Raw genomic sequence first — 24,126 nt, 5'->3', positions numbered from 1 at the left:
ACTTGTGTGTGTGTGTGTGTGTGTGTGTGTGTGTGTGTGTGTGTGTGTGTGTGTGTGTGTGTGTGTGTGTGTGTGAAAAGCCGTAGATATTATGTGACAAAGGCAGTGCCTTTAAGGTTTATTGGCGCTCTGAACTTCACAGCGGCGTTTTAAAAAGTCATACATTTCCCTTTTTTAAAACCGATACCGATAATTTTGTAACCAATACCGATAATTTCCTATATTACATTTTAAAGCATTTATCGTATGATAATATTTTTTAGTTAAAAAAAAAAGGAAACAAACACTTTTACAGCAGTGATTCTGGGGACATACATCCTGTGATTATACAGTATTTAATGTACAACTCATGTCAGGGTTATTTTCTTCATTGCAAAAAATACATGCTTAGTGAAATATCAAAGTTTGTGGTGTTTTTGTACAAACTGACTTTGTTTATACGTGCAGTTATCAGATGTGTCCTCATTTCTGTGCACTTTAAACATAAAATCCTGTGTATCTGTGTTTTGAAAAGGTGAAATTATTTACTGATTGAAATGTCAGATTTATATTTCTCAATGGATTGCAATGCCAATTTGCATGCATTTTCTTCACAATGTGGCTCCAAACACTCAACGGTTGCTACTAAAATAATCTTTTACTTTATGTTTTGTCTTTTTCTCCAGGATGAGAAAGAGGGACCAGTGACCAAACACATCAGACTAACTGCTGCCTTAACGTTAAAGAACATCGCCAAGCACTCGGACTGTGGTCGTATGTGAGTATTGACTCCGCCCTCTTCAGTTGTGTTTTCTTGGAATGCTTGGAATTTTTAAAGGAGAGCTGCTATTTTTGGGGAGATTTTTGCCTTTCATTCAAAATCCTCATGTAAGATAAGAACACATATTTTGCCTTTTTTATGTAGTCTAACTCGTAAAAATAAAAGAGCTAGCAAGTCAGGATCTAAAACATCTAAAAACCTTTTATATGCAACTTAGTAACATTTATAATAACATGTAATATTTACCTATGTCGATCATTCTAAGCATACGACGGCGTATTAATTTCACAGACACATCACAACGTTCACTTTCCCTTCAAGGACAAACAACAAGGCTACTAATTATGGCATACTTGATGAGAGACAACAAACACTACTTGAGACCAAATTATGATCCAGAAACTTCAATTTTTGAAGCTGAACATAAAGAGGATGATCTACAAGTTTTAGAAGCTGTATCCTAAACAGATGCGGCTTTAGTCAAACACTCAGCATTATGTAGCAGTATTGCTAAGTGCTAAACAATATGTGTGTGTGTGTGTGTGTGTGTGTGTGTGTGTGTGTGTGTGTGTGTGTGTGTGTGTGTGTGTGTGTGTGTGTGTGTGTGTGTGTGTGTGTGTGTGTATATATATATATGTGTGTGTGTGTATATATGTATGTATATATAGAAATATATATATACATATATATGTATATATATACATATATATATACATGTATATATGCATGTATACATAGCTCAGTTGGTAGAGTGGCCGTGCCAGCAACTTGAGGGTTGCAGGTTCGATTCCCGCTTGTGGCATCCTAGTTACTGCCGTTGTGTCCTTGGGCAAGACACTTTACCCACCTGCTCCCAGTGCCACCCACACTGGTTTAAATGTAACTTAGATATTGGGTGTCACTATGGAAAGCGCTTTGAGTCACTTGAGAAAAGCGCTATATAAATATAATTCACTTCACTTCACTATATATACATATATACGTGTATATATATGTATATACAGTTGTGATCAAAAGTATTCAACCCCTACACAATTTTGGTGTTTTAGCAAGTTGGACATTTACTCCGTATTTTGTTTGTAGTCATATCAAATAAAGATGTGTCAAATAGACAAATGCAACTTAAATTGTCACACTGTATTTTACAAAATACCAAAAAAGGACATTTTTCTTAATATCTCATTGACAAAATGATTCAACCCCCTAGTTACATGCATCTTTAGTACTTAGTAGAACACCCTTTGGCAGTAATGACATCCTTCAAACGTGATACATAACCGGACACAAGCTTCTTGCAACCATCTACAGGTATTTTAGCCCATTCCTCTTGGGCAAAGTCCTCCAGTTCATTCATATTCTTGGGCTTGCGTGCTGCAACTGCCTTCTTCAAGTCCCACCACAGGTTTTCTATAGGATTTAGGTCTGGCGACTGTGAAGGCCACTCCAGAGTCTTCCAGCCCTTCTTCTGCAACCACTCTGATGTTGATTTGGAGGTATGCTGGGGATCATTGTCCTGTTGGAAGGTCCAACGTCTCCCAAGCCTCAGCTTCATCACTGACTTCATGACATTTGCAGCTAATGTATCCTGCTAGGAAATAGAATTCATAATGCCTTGAACGCGCTGGAGATTCCCGGTACCTGAGGCAGAAAAACAGCCCCAGAGCATGATTGACCCCCCACCATCCTTAACAGTAGGAAAGGTGTTCTTCTCTTTGTAAGCTTCATTTTTTCTCCTCCAGACATAACGTTGATTCATAGGCCCAAAGAGTTCCAGTTTTGTCTCATCACTCCATAGAACAGTTTCCCAAAACCTCTGTGGTTTGTCCAGATGATTTTTGGCATACTGGAGTCTATTTTCTTGTGCCTGGTAGTCAGAAGTGGGGTGCGCCTGAGAGTTCTGGCATGGAGGCCTTCATCTCGTAGTGCGTGCCTTATTGTCTGGGACGAAACCTGCGTTCCCCCGCTCCGCAATGTCCTGTTGTAGTTCCTCAGCTGTTACCCGGGGGTTTTTCACCACTGTACGCTTCAAATACCGGACAGCAGTTGCACACAGCATCCTCTTTCTACCACGCCCAGGTAGTGTTTCCACTGTGCCTTTAGCTTTGAACTTGCGAATTATGCTCCCAACTGTGTCTCTTGGAATGTGTAATGTCTTTGCTATTTTCTTATATCCATATCCTTTCTTATGAAGAGAAATTACCTCCTCTTGACTTCTTTGACCACTCCCTGGACTTCACCATGTTGCAAATACACCATTGACCATCTACAAGAAGCTGAGCGTCACAGTCTTTTTCAATCAGTTTAATTGTTGCTCGTTATGGTTCTAATCACATCTACAGGTGTTCTCAACACCTGATTGAAAAGACCTTATTCAAATTTTGTTCTTAAAGAGTTATGATCTTCAAGGGGTTGAATAATTTTGTCAATGAGATATTAAGAGAAATGACACTGTTTGGTATGTTACAAAATATAATGTTGTAATTCAAGTTGCATTTGTCTATTTAATGCATCTTTATTTGATATGACTATAAACAAATACGGAATAAATGTCCTACTTGCTAAAACACAAAAATTGTGTGGGGGTTGAATAATTTTGATCACAACTGTAAATGTGTGAACTGAAGTAATGTGGTAATACTGTAAATCAACTGTAGATAATAACACTGATCAATGTGGATGTGAAATGGATACAAGATGTAAATATTAGTGACTAAATACTGTTGGGACTGAACCATATACAGTAAATCATTAGGATAATTGGGGTATGTATGTTCTATTAATGATGTTTTCATGTCTTTAAACACTAAAATATTTCCTTCAAATGGTGCTGTCTTTGTTCATTTTATCATGTTAAATTGGTGAAAAACCAAGAGCTTTGGGGGGCCTTCGTCCGCCAGACACCCGGAAATGTTTTCAGTTTTTTTCATTGTGGTCAAATCACATGCCTGTTGAGGAAATTGGACTCGTTGACTGACATGTGACCTGTTTTTCTTGTGTGTGTTGCAGCTTGGTAAAGAAGCACGAGACGCACCTGTCTGTGCTCGCACTAAGCAACATGGAGGTCTCCACCACGCTCGCCAAATGCCTTTACGAACTGACACGCTCGCTCCAGGCCTGACCCGCCTCCAAGAAGCCCCCCCGCCGCGCTCGCCCCCAGGCCGGCGAGGAGGAAGGCGAGCCGTAGCGGGGGTCGGACCAGGACTCGGAGCGAAGACCCACTCATTCTCAGCCCCTGTGTTTGAATCCCGTCACGCCCTGGACCACACACTCAAAAAACTGCCACGGGGTCTTCCACCAGCTGCCCGTCTTTCCCCCACCGCTTCCCCGAGGGACGACACGCCCCCCCCTCAACCCCACACCCCCATCAACACCAAACACGAGCACATTTTTTTAGCTTTGTTTTCGTCCCAGCGAGTGACGTTTAGACTGAAACGAAGACCACGGGGTGCGCAGGGGGGCGTCCCACAGGGTTGTGTAGAGGACGACTCTGCTGGCAACTGGCGCCAATTTTTTTGTTTGTTTGTTTTTTCTTTCAATCTCGGTAGCTTGGTTTTCTTACTTGAGTCGATATATTTTCACTTATTTATTATTAATGAAATGAATACCATTACGATGAATAAAATCCTGTACATACGTTGTGAATATATATAAAGATGATGCAGCCACTGGAGAACTCGCTCTGTGGCGTCAAAGCGACGCATTACTTTGGTAGGATTGAATAAAGTAGTATGTTTTGTTTTTGGTTGTTGCTTTTTTTTTTTCTTTTTTTAAATGATCCCTGGTCACTTGTATCCAATGTGATTCTATACTCAGCAGTGGATGAATGTACTTCGACCCTGTAAATACTTCTGCAAAGGTACTGATGCTGTAAAGCCCAGGGAGAGGAGGAGAAGGAGGACGAGGAGGAGAAAAAAAAAAGCAGTTTTTTTTGTGGAACTGTGACATTTTTGTATGATATAATACCTTGTAGAACTCATTTTGCTGGCTGAAAGAGTATGGAATAATATATCATGTCATTTTGTAGAAAAAATATTGAAGGTATCCCCCCTCACACACACACACACACAAGTGACATCTATCTATCCACTGTAAGCGTTTTGTCATCGTACGAGCTCCGTGCGCGTACCAAAATTCTTTTTGTATTGTAAATTGGTTGAAATACATGGAGTTTTTATACAGGTTTTCTCCTGTGTTCTTTGCTTTACGTGATATTATCTTCACCACTCTTTTCTATCCTGATATCGTGTGGAGTTTTATTGTACTATTTTTCCATCCCCTAACACCACGCCACATTCCGCCTCTCACGTCCTCTCCCGTCGCCCCGCTCCCCGCCCCCTCACCCGCGTGTTGTGTACCATTTTGGAGCGGGGCGAGCCAAGCAGCATCCTCCCCGTTTCTGCCGTGTCAGTAGGATGTGTGACTAAACATAGACCTACCAGTCTGTTAGAGATTGGCTTTATTTACTTTGGTGACTGTTTATAGTTTTTAAATAAAAAAAACACTGAACATTTTTGCTTTGCTTCCCTAGTTCTTCTGTCCATTTTTTTTTCTTTTTTGTGAGACATTGCACACAAAAATGTGTTTTCAGTACATCTGACCAGTCTTCCTCTTAGGGAATACAAGTCAATGGTCAATCCCAAATTCTTTCAGATTACATACAGTGGTGCAAAAAAGTATTTAGTCAGCCACGGATTGTGCAAGTTCTCCCACTTAAAAAGATGACAGAGGTCTGTAATTTTCATCATAGGTACACTTCAACTGTGAGAGACAGAATGTGAAAAAAAAATCCAGGAATTCACATTGTAGGAATTTTTAATAATTTATTTGTAAATTATGCTGGAAAATAAGTATTTGGTCAACCATTCAAAGCTCTCACTGATGGAAGGAGGATTTGGCTCAAAATCTCACGATACATGGCCCCATTCATTCTTTCCTTAACACGGATCAATCGTCCTGTCCCCTTAGCAGAAAAACAGCCCAAAAGCATGATGTTTCCACCCTCATACTTCGCAGTAGGTGTGGTGTTCTTGGGATGCAACTCAGTATTCTTCTTCCTCCAAACACGGCGAGTTGAGTTTATACCAAAAAGTTCTATTTTGGTTTCATCTGACCACATGACATTCTTCCATGTGCTCTCTAGCAAACTTCAGACGGGCCTGGACATGCACTGGCTTAAGCAGGGGGACACGTCTGGCACTGCAGGATTTGATTCCCTGTTGGCGTAGTGTGTTACTGATAGTAACTGTACGCTTCTTACTCACAGTTCCCACAGATGCACGCTGGACGCCAGTGGTTCGGGTTTGAAAGTTGTTTTAATATAATCAGTTTTGCTCAGGATCACGCTTTTCTGCTCGGCTTTTCAGTCTCACCAACAGCAGCAGGTCCCTCCTCCGCTGGCCGTTTACTGTTAAAGACAATAGTTGATTAGATCAGCGCGTACCACCTGCGACATCTAATCAACTGCCAGCTGCGTCTCGCAGTCCTGCCCATGCCACGCCCCCGTCTGAGGGTGCGCTGCCTCCAGCCACCCAGACGGGGTCGCTGATCTTTCTACCTGCAGTGCGCTAATCACAACTTCCCTCCACAGTAACCTTTGTTACTTTGGTCCCAGCTCTCTGCAGGTCATTCACCAGGTCCCCCCGTGTGGTTCTGGGATTTTTGCTCACAGTTCTCATGATCATTTTGACTACACGGGATGAGATCTTGCGATCTTATTAGTGGATAATTTCTCCCACAGTTGATTTTTTCACACCAAGCTGCTTGCCTATTGTTGATTCACTCTTCCCAGTCTGGTGCAGGTCTTCAATTCTTTTCCTGGTGTCTTTCGACACCTCTTCGGTCTTGGCCATAGTGGAGTTTGGAGTCTGATTGTTTGAAGCTGTGGACAGGTGTCTTTTATACAGATAACAAGTTCAAACAAGTGCCAATTATACAGGTAACGAGTGGAGGACAGAAGAGCTTCTTAAAGAAGAAGTTACAGGTCTGTGGGAGCCAGAGATCTTCCTTGTTTGAAGTGACCAAATACTTCTCTTCCACCATAATTTACAAATAAATTCTTTAAAATTCCTACAATGTGAATTCCTCAATTTTTTTTTCACATTCTGTCTTTCACAGTTGAAGTGTACCTATGATGAAAATTACAGACCTCTGTCATCATTTTAAGAGGGAGAACTTGCACAATCGGTGGCTGACTAAATACTTTTTTGCCCCACTGTATATGTTGAGTAAGAAGGACCATCAAGACAGAATAGGAATATTATCAAGTTTTACTAAAGCTTTAGGAGACCAGCTCTACAGTGCGCTATTACCAGCATCTAGAAGCGGTCTGAAAATCAAACGGAGAGAGTTTTTTTGATTGATCGATTGAAACTTTTATTAGTAGATTGCACAGTACAGTACATATTCTGTACAATTGACCACTAAAAGGTAACACCCCAATATGTTTTTTTCGGAGGGATTTTTAATCACTGCTATGCTGAAATTTTAACTAATATTGTTACTGTTGTTGATAATATTTAGGGACAGAATGTCCCTTTGGGACAGAGGACCCTATTGTATCTGTAAGGTTTTATAATTCTTTATTATTATTATGATTCCGCCGCCTCTTCGAGCTGTAATTTGACCCCCTTAACATGCTTCAAAACTCACCAAATTTTACACACACATCATGACTGGCAAAAATTGCCATCTAATAAAAAAACCAAACCCCAAAACTCCAAATTGCGCTCTAGCACCCCATAAGGAAAAACAGACGAAACTGCTTGTAACTTCTGTTTGGAATGTCATAGAGACATGAAACAAAAACCTCTATGTAGGTCTGACTTACACCTAGATTTCATAAAATGCCTTCCTTCAACAAAATGTTCCTAAAAAATGTCCTTTTTGCCTCTTTGAGCTGTAATTTGACCCCCTTAAAATGCTTAAAAACTCACCAAACTGGACACACACATCAGGACTGGCGAAAATTGCGATCTAATAAAAAAAAAAAAAAAAACTCAAAATTGCGCTCTAGCGCCCCCTGGGAAAAAACACAGACAAAACTGCTTGTAACGTCCGGTAGATATGTCAGAGACAAAAACCTCAATGTAGGTCTCACTTAGACCTACATTTTAATAATTGACATCATTCAGCAAAAATCAACAGGAAGTTGGCAATTACCCCTTCAAAACAAAAGTTTTGTAAAAACCCATCACCTTTTTTCTAACCTTATGGGTGACAGAAAGAAGCACCAGTGTGACCCCAGGATGCAGGGAAGGTAGTTAACGGGAAGGTAAAGATATGTTGAATGGGTAAAGGCAGGAAACACCAGCAAAAGTCGATCCCGTCCATCGCTGCTTGCAGCTTTAATCGTTTTTGTTTCACTACTTTTTGTTCGTTCTGTGTCGTGTTTGTGTCTCCTCTCGATTGCTCTGTTTATTGCAGTTCTGAGTGTTGCTGGGTCAGGTTTGGTTTTGGAATTGGATTGCATTGTTATGGTATTGCTGTTTGTTGGATTGATAAAAAAATAAATAAAAAATATCCATCCATCCATTTACTACCGCTTATTCCCTTTGGGGTTGCGGGGGGCGGCGCTGGTGCCTATCTCAGCTACAATCGGGCGGAAGGCAGGGTACACCCTGGACAAGTCGCCACCTCATCACAAGGCACAAACAAAACACCTCACTGTATTTGCATGTCGTTGTTTTTTTACAAAACTTTTTGTATTGCGGCCTTCAGCGGGGGGAAAAAGCCCTAAATTTGCCGCACTGTTTTATAAGCGTAGGAAAAAAGTTGTTAGAAACTACCACACATTTTATTTACTTTAATTGATAGGAATATTAAACAATATTTAACAAAGTGTAAGCCAATTATTTTGCTAGCATAGTTGGACCGGATGTCACGCATAATGCTATTTTGTGACGGCGACCGTGTTTGGCAAGACTTATATTTTTAAAAAGTGTTTCTCGAGTTCCGGTCTAATCGCCTCTTTTGAACAAAAGTGAACCAGTTTTCAATAGGAAATAAATAAATAAAGTACAAAAATTTATTTTTTTTAAATGACAAAAAAAAAAAGAGAATCGATTCTGAATCACACAACGTGAGAATCCCGATTCGTATTTCAAATTGATTTTTTTCCCACACCCCTACCACAGTGGTTCTCAAATGGGGGTACGCGTACCCCTGGGGGTACTTGAAGGGGTACGTGAAATTTTAAAAAATACTCTAAAAATAGCAACAATTAAAAAATCCTTTATAAATATATTTATTGAATAATACTTCAACAAAATATGAATGTTAGTTCATAAACTGTGAAAAGAAATGCAACAATGCAATATTCAGTGTTGACAGCTACATTTTTTGTGGACATGTTCCCTAAATATTGATGTTAAAAATTTCTTTTTTTGTGAAGAAATGTTTAGAATGAAGTCCATGGATCTCTATTACAATCCCCAAAGGTCGCACTTAAGTTGATGATTAATTTTATGTGTAGAAATCTTTATTTATAATTGAATCACTTGTTTATTTTTCAACAAGTTTTTAGTTATTTTTATATCTTTTTTTCCAAATCGTTCAAGAAAGACCACTACAAATGAGCAATATTTTGCACTGTTATACAATTTAATAAACCAGAAACTGATGACATAGTGCTGTATTTTACTTTTTTATCTCTTTTTTTTCAACCAAAAATGCGGAGGAACAGTGTGGTTTTTGTCCTGGTTGTGGAACTGTGGACCAGCTCTATACTCTCGGCAGGGTCCTTGAGGGTGCATGGGAGTTTGCCCAAAAAGTGTACATGTGCTTTGTGGACTTGAAGAAGGCATTAGACCGTGTCCCTCGGGAAGTCCTGTGGGGAGTGCTCAGAGAGTATGGGGTATCGGACTGTCTGATTGTGGCGGTCAGCTCCCGGTATGATCAGTGTCAGAGCTTAGTCCGGATTGCCGGCGGTAAGTCGGACCCAATTCCAGTGAGGGTTGGACTCCGCCAAGGCTGCCCTTTGTCACCCATTCTGAATTTCTAGGTGGAGTCAAGGCGTTGAGGGGTTCTGGTTTGGTGGCTGCGGGATTAGGTCTCTGCTTTTTGCAGATGATGTGGTCCTGATGGGTTCATCTGGCCGGGATTTTCAGTTCTCACTGGATCGGTTTGCAGCCGAGTGTGAAGCGACCGGAATGAGAATCAGCATATCCAAGTCCGAGTCCATGGTTCTCTCCCGGAAAAGGGTGGAGTGCCATCTCCGGGTTGGGGAGGAGACCCTGCCCCAAGTGGAGGAGTTCAAGTACCTAGCAGTCTTGTTCGCGAGTGGGGGAAGAGTGGATCGTGAGATCGACAGTAATGTGGACGTTATACCAATCCGTTGTGGTGATGAAGGAGCTGAGCCAGAAGGCAAAGCTCTCAATATACCGGTCGATCTACGTTCCCACCTACACCTACGGTCATGAGCGTTGGGTTATGATCGAAAGGACAAGATCACGGGTACAAGCGGCTGAAATGAGTTTCCTCCGCCGGGTGGCGGGGCTCTCCCTTAGAGATAGGGTGAGAAGCTCTGCCATCTCAAAGTAAAGTTGCTGCTCACATCGAGAGGAGCCAGATGAGGTGGTTCGGGCATCTGGTCAGGTTGCCACCCGAACGCCTCCCTAGGGAGGTGTTTAGGGCACGTCCAACCGGTGAGAGGCCCAGGACACGTTGGGAAGACTATGTCTCCCGGCTGGCCTGGGAACGCCTCGGGATCCCCCGGGAAGAGCTGGATGAAGTGGCTGGGGAGAGGGAAGTCCGGGCTAAGTATAATCACAGCTGACCTGGACATTGTAAGGTTCCCGTGGCTTCTGAGAAGTGTTGTATCCCAAATAAATGCAATCACTTTCCCTTAAGGTATTCAGGTGTGCTTTCCACAAGCGCCTGTACAGACGGAAGGAGAAACACGGGCATGTCTGGATGACTCTCTTTCATATTTCCAGTGGTTAGCTCAGAGTTACGAAAGCGCTTTATTATGAAGCTAGCAGTGGCGCGTTCTTTCTGGCGTCACTTCCTGTCCGAACTCACTTTTTAAACCATCAATGAGTCCATACAAAGCTAAGAGCCGGAGATTCGAGAAATACACGGCGCACTTACCCCTGTAAAAAATGGTCCGAGGAGGGGGACCTTAAACGTTGGTTTAGTGTGGCTGAAACTGGGCTTTGGCCAAATAATTATTCGTTTAAGGAATTTATCCGGTTTAGTGTAGACATGGCCTAAAACAGAGTTGTCCATACTCTCGCTATACACAAGTCTGTCCAGAACGACCCTTCCACTGTACGATTGCCTCGGAAAAAGAGGTCGGCAGTATTGCGACGTATATATATTGCCCTGTTGACATTCACATATATATATTGCCATGTTGACATTCACCCTATATATATATATATACAGTGGGGCAAAAAAGTATTTAGTCAGCCACCGATTGTGCAAGTTCTCCCACTTAAAATTATGACAGAGGTCTGTAATTTTCATCAGAGGTACACTTCAACTGTGAGACAGAATGTGAAAAAAAAATCCAGGAATTTACATTGTAGGAATTTTAAAGATGGATGGTTCATAAAAGAAATTATTTTTATTGTGAAACTAGTTCATTTTAATGCTACTTAACTGTAACTTTATTATCATAAAATAGGGGGCTGGGTTCAGATGTATTTACTCTTCCAATTACAAAATTACTCTTATAAAATTATTACTTTTCTCCCCCCAGCTAAACTGCAACTTTAATCTTGATTTCTTGATTTAATTCTCGTAAAGATATGTTTTTCTAGTATCATTATTGTATATTTACTTAATTATGATTGTAAAAATATATATTAGGCCCTGCGATGAGGTGGCGAATTGTCCAGGGTGTAACCCGCCTTCCGCCCGATTGTAGCTGAGATAGGCGCCAGCGCCCCCCCCCCCGACCCCAAAAATGGAATAAGCGGTAGAAAATGGATGGATGGATGGTTCACAGGGGGTACATCACTGAAAAAAGGTTGAGAACCACTGCCCTACCATGTACATCCCCGGTGTAACACTCGGCGTGTCCAGCAGGGGGAGCCACTCGCCAGAACTCTCCGCCACACTACCGAGACATGTGGCCGACAATCCCTGAAATCTGTGTTTGCTTTTCAGCCACAAACAACTTCAGCTCAGCGACGTGTTAGCACTTCCCGGGACGGAAAGTTTTGGAACCGAAGCACCGACTGGCGCGTGAGAGCCGAGCACGGCAGCACTTTAGTCCGGTGAGTAGCGACACTCGCTGGCTGCTAACTCAATTAGCCTCCCGAGTGCTTGCGCGTCATAACGACGTTAGCAGCTGTTGCTAACTGGCTATTGTGCTAAAGTTCACGTTAGCATACCAGCTAACCTATGACCTTCACTGCAATCGGCGTCGCTAATCGCTAGCGCGCTAATTAGCACGCTAGCGTAGCCACCGTTTGGCTGGAAGCTACAGTTAGCTCGTCGTGCTAATCGTGCTAACCAATAACAATCTTATTGTTGGCCCCTGGCGGTTCTAACCTATGTATGTGTCCCCCAGCTAATGACGTCTTTCGTTAGCAAGTTGATGCTCGTCATTGTTGTCATGGTTAAAAAGTACTTCGATTCAACAAGATCGATCCATAATGATATCATCCATACAGATCAGGGGTCGGCAACCCGGCGGCTCTTCGACCACTCTGATGTGGCTCAGCCGCATACTTGCCGACCACCCGGACTTCGGTAGAATTCCAAATTTCAGTGTCTCTATCAGAAATCTCCCGATTTTCACCCGGACATCGACTTTGAGGACGTTCCGTGACGACAACGCCTCTTAACACCCTTTCTACATGTCATCACGCCAGGATTTTCACCATGTTATCTGCTTGCCGGCCAGCTGGTCACATTTTGGATGCAACCGCTATCTGAACGCATACGCTACTGCAAGGCATACTTGGTCAACAGCCATACAGGTCACACTGAGGGTTGTGATACAAACAACTTTAACACTCTTACTAATATGCGCCACACTGTGAACCCACACCAAACAAGAATGACAAACATATTTCGGGAGCACATCCCCACTGTAACACAACATAAACACGACAGAAGAAATACCCAGAATCCCATGTATCCCTGACTATTCCAGGCTACATTATACACCCCCCGTACCCCCAACCCTGCCCACCTCAACCGACGCACTCAAAGAGCCATTTTGACTCGTTTCACAAAGTAAAGAAAACAATGGGAGCCACGCAACTCTTTGAAATAATACTGCATACAGAGTTTTTTTTTGCTTTGTGCTATGTATAAACCAGGGGTCTCAGACACGCGGCCCGCGCCTTAATATGAACATTTAAATTTAGTGCGGCCCACGAGTTTTATAAGAATGCTGCTTGACAGCGTCACACCTGCCAACCCTCCCAGAAGACTCCCGAATTTCAGAGTAATTATTCTCTCAAATGTACGCTGGTGTTCACCCATTGAACAATAATAAGGGCGTACAATGATGTCACTACGGCTAGCGCCCTCTACAGTTTGTACAAATAACTTGCCAGTTCAAAAAATTGTTTGACGAGGCTATTGCAGACACACGTAAGAGACTGCAAGGAATCCTTATTCAACAAAATTCATGACTTTTTAAAAACGGCGCTGTATACACAGACGTAGGGAGAAGTACAGATCGTCAATTAACCTTAAAGGCACTGCCTTTGCGTGCCGGCTCAGTCACATAATATCTACGGCTTTTAACACACATAAGTGAATGCAACTCATACTTGGTCAACAGCCATACAGGTCACACTAAGGGTTGTGATATAAACAACTTTAACACTCTTACTAATATGCACCACACTGTGAACCCACACCAAACAAGAATGACAAACACATTTAGGGAGAACATCTTCACTGTAACACAACATAAACACAACAGAAGAAATACCCAGAATCCCATGTATCCCCAACTCTTCCGGGCTACATTATACCTGTCAGAATGAGAGACGAAGAGGAGAAACACCTGTTGTGTGATGCCCGCGACTAAATGCAACTCCACCTGCCTCAGCTAACGTTAGCCTTGCTAATGTTAGCTCTCGGCAAGAGCGTGTGACGCTAGACGCGAGACAGTATGTGGCGTATGTAAGAAGGCGGGCTACTGCACTGGAGTTGTAACTACAAACTCCATTCACAGACAGAGTCCCATTGCTTTTATGAGCGGTCGAGCGAGTCAAAAGCCGAAAAATGTATTTGTAGCGGCCGTAATTCTTTCGTGGCGGGCCGCAACAAATAAATGAATGTGTGGGAAACCCTGCCTAAATCACGAGTGTCTCAAAGGGCTGCACAAGCCACAACGACATTCTCGGCTCACATTCCACATCCGGGAGAGGAAAAACTCAACCCAATGGGATGAGAATGAGAAACCTTGGAGGGGACTGCAGATGTGGGGTGACCGGTGCAATGAATGCCCAGTGGATCTAGCATAATAGCTTGAGAGTCCAGTCCATAGTGGATCTAGCATAATAGTGTGAGAGTCCGGTCCATAGTGGATCTAACATAATAGTGTGAGAGTCCAGTCCATAGTGGATCTAACATAATAGTGAGAGAGTCCAGTCCATAGTGGAGCTAGCATAATAGTGAAAGTCCAGTCCATAGAGGATCTAGCATAATAGTGAGAGTCCAGTCCAGAGTGGATCTAACATAATAGTAAGAAAGTCCAGTCCATAGTGCAACTATCATAATATTGTGAGAGTCCAGTCCATAGTGGATCTAACATAATAGTAAGAAGGTCCAGTCCATAGTGAAACTATCACAATATTGTGAGAGTCCAGTCCATAGTGGATCTAACATAATAGTGCAAGAGTCCAGTCCATAGTGGGTCTTGCATAATAGTGTGAGAGTCCAGTCCATAGTGGATCTAACAATATTGTGAAAGACCAGTCCACAGTTGATCTAACATAATAGTGTGAGAGTCCAGTCCATAGTGGATCTAACATAATAGTGTGAGAGTCCAGTCAATAGCGGATCTAACATAATAGTGTGAGAGTCCAGTCCATAGTGGATCCAACATAATAGTATGAGAGTCCGGTCCATAGTGGATTAAACATAATATGGAGTATATTCTGTTACAGATAATAAAAGACTTAAAACTAATAAGTCTATGGATAAAAAGCAGAGCGTTTATCATAACGCACAGTCAGCATCTTTTCTTTTAGTAAACAATGACGGTGATGACGTCAGAGATGCGAGCGACACTTGTTAACTTGTCAGCGACTTCTCCAAGAGACTCCTTTTGAACACTCCTCGCACATTTACACTTCAAAAAGCACATTTGTCCCGTTTCTTGACCGGCAAAGTATGTTTTTGGGGTGGAGGAGTCTGGTCGGCTGCCGGTTAGCTCGAATCAAACAGCTAGCCTGTCTCCATCCTCAAACGAAGACGATCCGGCGGGAGATAAAAGTGAAGTTTCCATGGACTCACAAAGACTAAAACAAGTCATTTACTGGAGCCATGGCACAGGATGAAGTTAAAAAGGTTGACTTTGAACTCACCTTAGTGTTTACCATCAAGTCTTTCTTTTGACAGCGGTAAAGTTGTCCGAGTGCAAACTGAGGCAGTATTTGTGATTAGGTTGCAAAAGGGTGAAATGTTTCTGGAAATTTACCACGGGAAGTTAAGTTCGGGAAGTTTGGAAATATTGACCATTTTTTGATTCTTCAAAGTTGGACACCGTCTATGGGAATTAATGGGGGATCACAATAATGATATATTATTGGGCTCTTGTTTATATGCTGCCCAATCTTTGTGGCACACCTGACGCAGCTCTTTGCACAGTATTTGCAAAAGTACACCGCCTTTCTGCCTACATTGGTTGGGGTGAAATTTCTTCACACATCAGATGGTGTACGTGGCATTATTCTGTTTGTATTTATTTATTCTTGTAAATCACAAATGCAATGCCACACACAGGTATAAATAGTCCACTAAACAATTGGAGTGGTCTTTCAAAATATTTTAATGATGGACAAATGAATAGAAATAGGCTCGATCAGACCTGGGCAAATTAAGTCCCGGGGGCCACATGCGGCCCGTTAAGCTTTTCAGTCTGGCCCGCCGGACATTCCCAAATATTTTTTTTAGATCTTTAAGATCAGGGTATCCGCGGATCCTTAAAAAATCTTAAATTCATGTATCTAAAATTAAGGCCTTAAAAAGTATTAAATTTATTAGAAATTCCTAAAATGGTCTTAAATTCAGTGCTCAATGGTCTTGAATTGTCGGGCCAGTTTTTTTTTTTTTTTTTCGGAGGACGTCTTTGAGTAAAAGTTCCGGCACGTCTTTGAGTAAAAGTGAGGGATTTCAGCTCACTCATTTTTTTACAAAGAAAAAATGAGTGAGCTGAAAAAAATAGAGGCAGAACTCGTGAATGAGAACAGCCAGCTGAAGCTCAACTGAGGCTCATTTGAGTGTGTGTTCAGTGTTTTGTTGTTGATGTTATAATACTGTTTTGCACTATTATTGCACTATTATTGACCAAATGTAATTTATTTTAACCCGCGCCTCAGTTATTATGTTTTTACTGGCGTTGGTGTTGGTTTGTTTGTTTTGGATGTCAAAGTTTTTGGATCTCTCAAGATTTTTGATAAGCTGTTTGGCAGAGTGGTGCTTATCAGTTTGTTTATTAATAAACATACAAAAAGTAAACTTGACTGATTGTCATTGAGGTTGTAGTAAGTACATTGGGATCCCCAACCATCGCTTATATTTATAGATTTTTTATTATTTTTTTCGGTTTTAAATTTCATTCATGGTGGCATTAAATGGTCTTAAAAAGTCTTAAATTTGACTTGCTGAAACCAGCAGATACCCTGAAGATGGAAAGTGTAGCTGCCATTATGTTGTGTAGTCATGTTTTCTAATGACCGTAAGTTTTCAACTTTACTAAGTATTTCAATGGTTGGAATATGCGCTTATGGATGATATATCAGTTACTATGGTCATCTAATTAGTTACTACGCTTATCTAATAAGTTACTATGGTCATCTACGTCACAGCAGCTCAGACGTGGCACCAAGCATTGTGGGCGGTAAGCGTTTCCACAGAAGCGGAAGGAGATTTTCGCAACAAAGCTCTAAAGCAGGGGTGCCCATTACATCGATCGCGAGCTACCGGTCGATCGCGGAGGGTGTGTCAGTCGATCGCCAACCAGGCTTTTAAAAAAATAGACCTAAAAATAAGCGATCATCAATCTTCACCCAGACGTCACTTGATTGACATTCACCGCACCCGAGGGTCTTGCGAGGTGACCTGGCTGCTGTGAGATCATTATTAAGAAAAAACGACCGACAGGAAGGCGAGAAACACTTTTTATTTCAACAGACTCTCGCGCAGTACCTTCTGTCAAAACTCTAAAGACCAACTGCACGTTTCCTATCTTCACAATAAAAGCGCTGCTTCATGCTGCCTGCGCTAACAAATTAAGAGTCTCAGAAAGCTGGCGTGCACAAGCGAGCAAGCTACGGAATTTGCCGCCAATGTTTTTCTTGTAAAGTGTATGGAAGCTGGATGAACTAGATGCCAAAAACCAACCACTTTCATGTGGTATTGTACAGAAAGGAAGACTTTTTTTCTCCTCCATTCAAAAATGTTTACGTTATCAGCACCACTGTCTGATTCCAATCAATGCAAGTCATCAGAATCAGGTAATACACCATCTTATATTCTGGTCTTCATGAAAGAAAGACATCTATATGTGTTACACATGCTGGTATTATAATTAAACACCATTAACTTGTTAACAAGAATGTCTCTTTCATAAATAAATAAATATAAATGATATATATGAATGAGGTAGATCCCCTCGATTTGGTCGATTGAAAAGTAGCTCGCCTGCAGAAAAGGAGTGGGGACGCCTACTCTAAAGCTTAGTGATATATCACATATCAGATTGTAGGTGGATTTATTTTGTACCCTTTGCGTTCAAATCTTACTGTTTGTTGCGTTTCACTTGATTGTAAAATGTGTCGATCGAAAGGGGATGTGATGTTCATGTTTTGTCAATATTCAGTGTTTTATCCTTCATAGAACATTGTACAATTCCACTATGTTTTTTAAGGCGGTCTGTCATAACGTTTTTAGCATTCAATCAGACATTATTGTGAGGTTTTGTATTAGTAAAAATAGATATACCGGCCCCCAGACACATTTGTTTCTCTAAATCTGGCCCCTGAGTCAAAATAATTGCCCAGGCCTGGGCTAGATGAATAAATGAACACTCAATCAGCATGCTAAATCAAACTATAACCTACATTCCTCTATGACAACAGAATGGCTAGCAGAACACAAGGCAAAGTTTTGATTTAGTGTTTGCTAATTGAACTTTACAGATCACAAAAAAGGTAAATACGGATCGCTAACGTTGTTAGCATAAATTTATGGAATTTAGCATAGAGAAAATTAGCATGGCGGCTAACGGAGAAATATTTTGGGTTCGTTATGAGACTGTGGTGGTACATAAAGCTAGCTAGCTAGAGATAGTGGCCCCAAAATCATTTAACAAGTACAGGAACAGAGTGGAAGTCTGCTGGAGTAGCCTACAGTCATACAGTAACAAGCAATTATACCTCTATTACACTTAAATACCATAGATCAAATATATTTACCCCAGTAATATCATCAAAACTTAGCTGACTGGATGAACTCATTGGGTTTCAAATACTAGTGCAGCCTCAATAGCCCTGATGACGTGTGAAGCATGCTGGGAATTATCTGTGCATGTGATGGAAGAATACACTACACATATGATGGAGGAATGCACGGTGCAGGGTTGAAATTCTACTGAATTTGCATGAAACCAGGTTGTTTTAGCTAATAATCATGCTTCAAGATCTAGCATGTTGCATTCAATGTTTATTCCTAGTATTTATCTATTAATTCCCGTTAAAGGCCTACTGAAATGAGATTTTCTTATTTAAACGGGAATAGCAGCTCCATTCTATGTGTCATACTTGATAATTTCTCAATATTGCCATATTTTTGCTGAAAGGATTTAGTAGAGAACATCGACGATAAAGTTCGCAACTTTTGGTCGCTAATAGAAAAGTCCTGCCTTTACCGAAAGTATGTGCGCGTGACGTCACGAGTTGCAGGCCTCCACACATATTCACATTGTTTATAATGGGAGCCACCAGCAGTAAGTGCAACTCAGACCCCATTAATTTCAGCGAGGATGAAAGATCCATGAATTACGATATTGATAGTGAAGGACTGGAAAAAAAAAAGAAAAGAAAAAAAAAGCGAGGCCTCCGGGCGGCGGCAGTGTGAGCGTTTCAGATGTAATTAGACACATTTACTCGGATAATTCTGGAAGATCCCTTCTGCTTATTATTTTAATAGTGTTTTAGTGAGGTTCTAAAGACATACCTCAAGGTCGGATGGCTGCGGTGAACACGCAGTGTCTCAGAGAGAAGCCGAGAAGCCAAGCTCACAGCTGCCTTTTTTGACAGCTACTGCAGGAGGAAGTCCCATAATCCACTGATTTCTCCGGTTAGAGTTAATATCACAATTTTCCCATCCAAAAACATGCTGGTTGACGTAGAGAAAACATGTTTGCTTGACCGCTCTGCTTCACAACAAAAAATGAAACACCAGCTGTGTCCCGGTGCTAAAGACAGCTGCAATCCACCGCTTTCCACCAACAGCATTGTTCTTTATAGTCTCCATTATTAATTGAACAAATTGCAAAAGATTCAGCAACACAGATGTCCAAAATACTGTGTAATTTCGCCATGAACAGAGACGACTTTTAGCCGTGTTCGGTGGTGCCACAATATGTCTCCTCCGACACGTGACGTCACGCGTACGCGTCATCATTCCGCGATGTTTTCAACAGGAAACTCGCGGGAAATTTAAAATTGCAATTTAGTAAACTAAAAAGGCCGTATTGGCATGTGTTGCAACTAGGGGTGTAACGGTACGTGTATTTGAATTGAACCAATTCGGTACGGGGGTTTCGGTTCGGTTCGGAGGTGAACCGAACGACACAGACATATTAAGTAGCGCACGTTTTGTAAACAATGCACACCGAGGCACTAGAGGTGCAACAGATCAACATTGATCCGTGATCCGTTTGGATCATTATCTTCGGTTCGGCACACACGTGATCCGCGGTCTGATTTATGGAAAAAAAATAAATAAATAAAAAATAAAAAAGTTGTTCGCACAGCGTGGTAATGGCGAGCGGAGCGGAGTAACGGAGGAACTTGAACGCCCCGTGCCTTTTAATCGGTGTGTTTATAGGTGCAGACTCCATTGTGCAAAACGAGGGTTTTAAACACATCCCGAAAGTGCTTCAGCCACATTACGACATCCCGTCGCGCACCAACTTCAACGATAAATAAGATTGTGCCAGATTTTTATGAGCAACAGAAGAAAAAAGTTGTGGACGAACTATCCCGAGCGACATCTGTTGCGCTCACGACAGAAGGGTGGAGGTCCAGGGGAACTATGTGACCATAAGTGCTCATTTCATCACAGCAGAGTGGGAGATGAGAAGACACGGCCCCTCTACCAGGGACGGCGTGGCGCAGTGATAGAGTGGCTGTGCGCAACCCGAGGGATGCTGGTTCAACCTCGTCACGTCCGTTGTGTCCTGAGCAAGACACTTCACCCTTGCTCCTGATGGGTGCTGGTTAGCGCCTTGCATGGCAGCTCCCTCCATCAGTGTGTGAATGTGTGTGTGAATGGGTAAATGTGGAAGTAGTGTCAAAGCGCTTTGTGTACCTTGAAGGTAGAAAAGCGCTATACAAGTACAACCCATTTATCATTTATTTACCAGAGCCACCTTGTGCAGGTACTGACACAAGCAGTGGAGGAAAGGAGAAATCCTTTTTTATGTGGCACTGTTTAAATGAAGATATATTATGCCTTGTGCACTTGAACAAAATTTTATATATTTTAATTTAATAATTTAAAAGTGTTACAAAACAAAACGGCAAAACTTCTGTTTGTCTTTTTTTTTTTTTTTTTTTGCTGATCCGAAAAAAATGACCCATTCCGTGAGTTTTTTGATCCGTTGCACCCCTACGAGGCACCATGAATTGATTTACGTGGACCCCGACTTAAAACAAGTTTAAATACTTATTGGGGTGTTACCATTTAGTGGTCAATTGTACGGAATATGTACTGTACTGTGCAATCTACTAATAAAAGTTTCAATCAACCAAAAAAACAACAACACACGGCATGCTAGCAACGACTGGGCTATGATAGACTGACCATACCTCCTCTTTTCACCGGACATGTCCTCTTTTGTGGGGCTGTCCGGGTGGAGTTTCTTAAATGCCTCAAATGTCCGGCATTTTAAGTTAGGGTTGCGTGTATTTTCAATGTACGTTCAAGGTTAAGAAGGGGTTAAAAACAAGACAATTTGTGCACACAGCAGCATTCGTGAGGGAGGGACAGAGACAGACAGAGCGAGAGAGTTATGATAAACATGCATGTGTCGCCAGGCTCTGATTTAATTTTTTAATATCTATAGCAGGGGTGTCAAAAGTGTGCCCCGGAGGCCATTTGCGGTACACACCTAATGTTTTAAAGGCCCATGGCACATTCTAAAAATACTATTAAAATAAACAAAAACATGAACAAAAGTGAAATAAAAAAGCTTAAAGGCTAAATGTAATTTAGAAAAAGTTGCAACGTCTAATTAACAAATCTGTTTTTTTCTTTCAAACTGTCATTGCTCAAAACATAATATTGAATCAAAATCAATGTTATTATGAATTATTGACCTATGAAAGTTTCCGATTACTTCACATCAAAATATTTTTGTTGGAAGATTTAGCAAAATTGCTAAATAAATAATCAAAAAATGTATATTTAGTTTTTTTCTTACTGTACCGAAAATGAACCGAACCGAGACCTCTGAACCGAGGTATGTACCGAACCAAAATTTTTGTGTACCGTTACACCCATAGTTGCAATGTTAATATTTCATCATTGATATATAAACTATCAGACTGCGTGGTCGGTAGAAGTGGGTTTCAGTAGGCCTTTAATTCCCATGGAAAGTTTCCAACTTTGAATATTCCCCGGAATTTTACAACCCTACTCAGAATTGCAGTTTCCTCCGAGGTGCAAAGCATCAAACTGCCGTCCAGCTGCACATGGACGTATAGTAACATGCTCTCTCTGTGCAGTGGTGATCAGGACAGCCCGGGGCTGGACATGACGGGAGCTGAAAGCGGTGAGGCTCCATCCTTTTTTTGGCGCTGGCATGCATGGCACATGACAAGCATTGTAATGAGTTTCTGCGTCTAGGCGGCCAAGGGTCGCCCTCCGATGGGAGCGACGGCGAGGAGGCCGAGCGATGTCCGATCTGCCTGGGTATCCTGGCCCGAGGAGAGCTGGCCATGCCCGACAGCTGCTGCCATGTCTTCTGCCTGGGATGCCTGCTGACTTGGGCGGAGGTGATGTTCAACTTGACTGCGTTATTGGATTCACTCTTATTTGGGAAGGACCTGGGAAAGACTTGAGATGTTTTGTTAAAGCAGGATCATTTGAAATATTTTCCTCTACAGTTGCAGATGGTCCCCTCTTGTCCCGTGGACAGACGACCCTTCAGGAATGTTTACAGATGGGATGGAGGTCTGCGCTGCGTGCAGGTCCGTTTATCCATTTTCATTACAGTCTAAACCTAATTTTTTTCCACTGTTGGGGCCATTTCGATACTTTTCATGATCAAAACCATTCCAATATTTGTTTTTTTCTAACCTTTAGGACCTTCATGGGTCTCAGTTAAGGGTGGCCGATATGGCCTTTTTTAATATCTCAATATGTTTAGGCCATGTCACAATACACCATATATATCTCCATATTTTGCCTTAGCCTTGAATGAACACTTGATGCATATAATCCCAGCAGTATGATGATTCTATGTGTCTACATTATTTTTTTTTCTTCATACTGTATTAATATATGCTACTTTTAAACTTTCATGCAGCGAGGGAAATCACAACTAAGTCAATTTAGCAAATGTGTATTTATTAAACAGTTATTAAGCAGTGGCACAAACATTCATGTCATTTCAAAACAGAACGTGCAAGATTGTCAGACATTTTAAAACAAGCTATAAGTGCACTTTTGTGCATGATATCACTAAGATGATATATCAAAACAACACTAAATAAAAGTACACTTTTTGTACAGAACGCCAAAACAATAGTTTAAAACAAAGTTCACTTTTGTGCATGATGTCACACAAAATATTTTAATAACTCTCAAATAAAAATGAGCTGCGTAATAGGAAATCAAATAGTGTATGTCCTTCGCTATGTGGTAGGTTCCTGCGGAAGTTATCTCCCTCTTTTGTTGACTATTTTTTTCATATGGTGTTGATCTGGAAATGGTTGCTTGGGCATTTTGTGTGTGTGGCACCGAATGGAGATGTTGACATGCAGAGTTTCAAGCACTGTTCATTCTCTAACAAGCTACTTTTCAAATGATGCTACATACTAGCAGTAATGCAACTTTTTATAAAAACGCTTTGCCCCACACTTGACAAATTACGGTTGTCTGTTCGACATCTTCCCGCTTGAAGCCAAACCACAGCCAGACAATGGACCCCCTGCTGTTTTTCTTGGGAATTAATTCTTCCTTCATTTGTTACCAGATTCGCACCTTCTTTCTCTCGTATTACCACTCGCACCACAGCTAACGTTACCCATACCGCTACCTCTCTGCTCCTCGAGGGCGTATACGTATGTAAGAAGGTGCGCTTCTTTTATGTCTCTGTGAGAAGGAGAGGCAAGAAAGAGTGGGAAGAGCCTGTCGTGAAATGCCCGCAGCTAAAAGCAACTGCGTGAGAACGTATACTCCAATATCACGATATAGTCATTTTCTATATCGAGTATATCGATATATCGCCCAGCCCTAGTCTCAGTCATAAAAAATAAAAAAAAAGCAAAATGCTAATTTTGTTTTTCAACACTTAAGTCTCCAGATCAACTTCAACACTTTATTTCAGTTAAATGTTTTGTGGCCCTTTTGTTAAAGAAAACCCCAAATGTTCCAAGTGTGATATTTGATGTGGAGTTAATTCCACGACTGTACATATCGGTATCGGTTGATATCAGTATCAGTAATTAAAAGTTGTACAAAAAAGCCATTATCGGACATCTCTAATTCTTCTATTTATCTGCCCCCTTTTTAACACAAATTATTTTAGATGACTTCATAACTGTTCTCTCAACCAACACCCCGACTCCAACATACTTTCTAATTTTCCATTATGCATTTTCACAATGACACGTCCAATCAAAATAAAAAAAATCAGTATAATATAATTGGAGTTGTCTCTTTTTGTAACTCTATTTAAATTCAAAGATATTCTTGCAACTTTTTAAGTCTTTCTTTAGAGA

At 41.4% G+C, this 24,126-nt stretch overlaps 2 protein-coding genes across 4 annotated transcripts in view; both read left to right on the top strand.

Annotated features, from left to right (window-relative positions):
* arid2 (AT-rich interactive domain 2) overlaps positions 1–5,273 on the top strand; it is an 89,743-nt gene extending 84,470 nt beyond the window's left edge. For all 3 annotated transcript variants that reach the window (XM_061914022.1, XM_061914020.1, XM_061914021.1), the window contains exons 20-21: positions 666–757; positions 3,767–5,273. In XM_061914022.1, the coding sequence (XP_061770006.1) occupies positions 666–757; positions 3,767–3,878 (204 nt within the window). In that variant the 3' untranslated portion in view covers positions 3,879–5,273. The remainder of the gene's footprint in view (positions 1–665; positions 758–3,766) is intronic.
* Positions 5,274–11,766: 6,493 nt separating this feature from the next.
* scaf11 (SR-related CTD-associated factor 11) overlaps positions 11,767–24,126 on the top strand; it is a 45,868-nt gene continuing 33,508 nt past the window's right edge. The window contains exons 1-4 of the mRNA XM_061914019.1: positions 11,767–11,979; positions 21,907–21,953; positions 22,028–22,176; positions 22,288–22,371. Of these exons, the coding sequence (XP_061770003.1) occupies positions 21,935–21,953; positions 22,028–22,176; positions 22,288–22,371 (252 nt within the window). The 5' untranslated portion in view covers positions 11,767–11,979; positions 21,907–21,934. The remainder of the gene's footprint in view (positions 11,980–21,906; positions 21,954–22,027; positions 22,177–22,287; positions 22,372–24,126) is intronic.

The sequence above is a fragment of the Nerophis ophidion genome, linkage group LG10, assembly GCF_033978795.1.
Source record: "Nerophis ophidion isolate RoL-2023_Sa linkage group LG10, RoL_Noph_v1.0, whole genome shotgun sequence".
Classification (NCBI taxonomy): domain Eukaryota; kingdom Metazoa; phylum Chordata; class Actinopteri; order Syngnathiformes; family Syngnathidae; genus Nerophis; species Nerophis ophidion.
The sequence above is the reverse complement of the archived record's forward strand: the minus strand, read 5'-3'. Positions and strand labels throughout refer to the sequence as shown.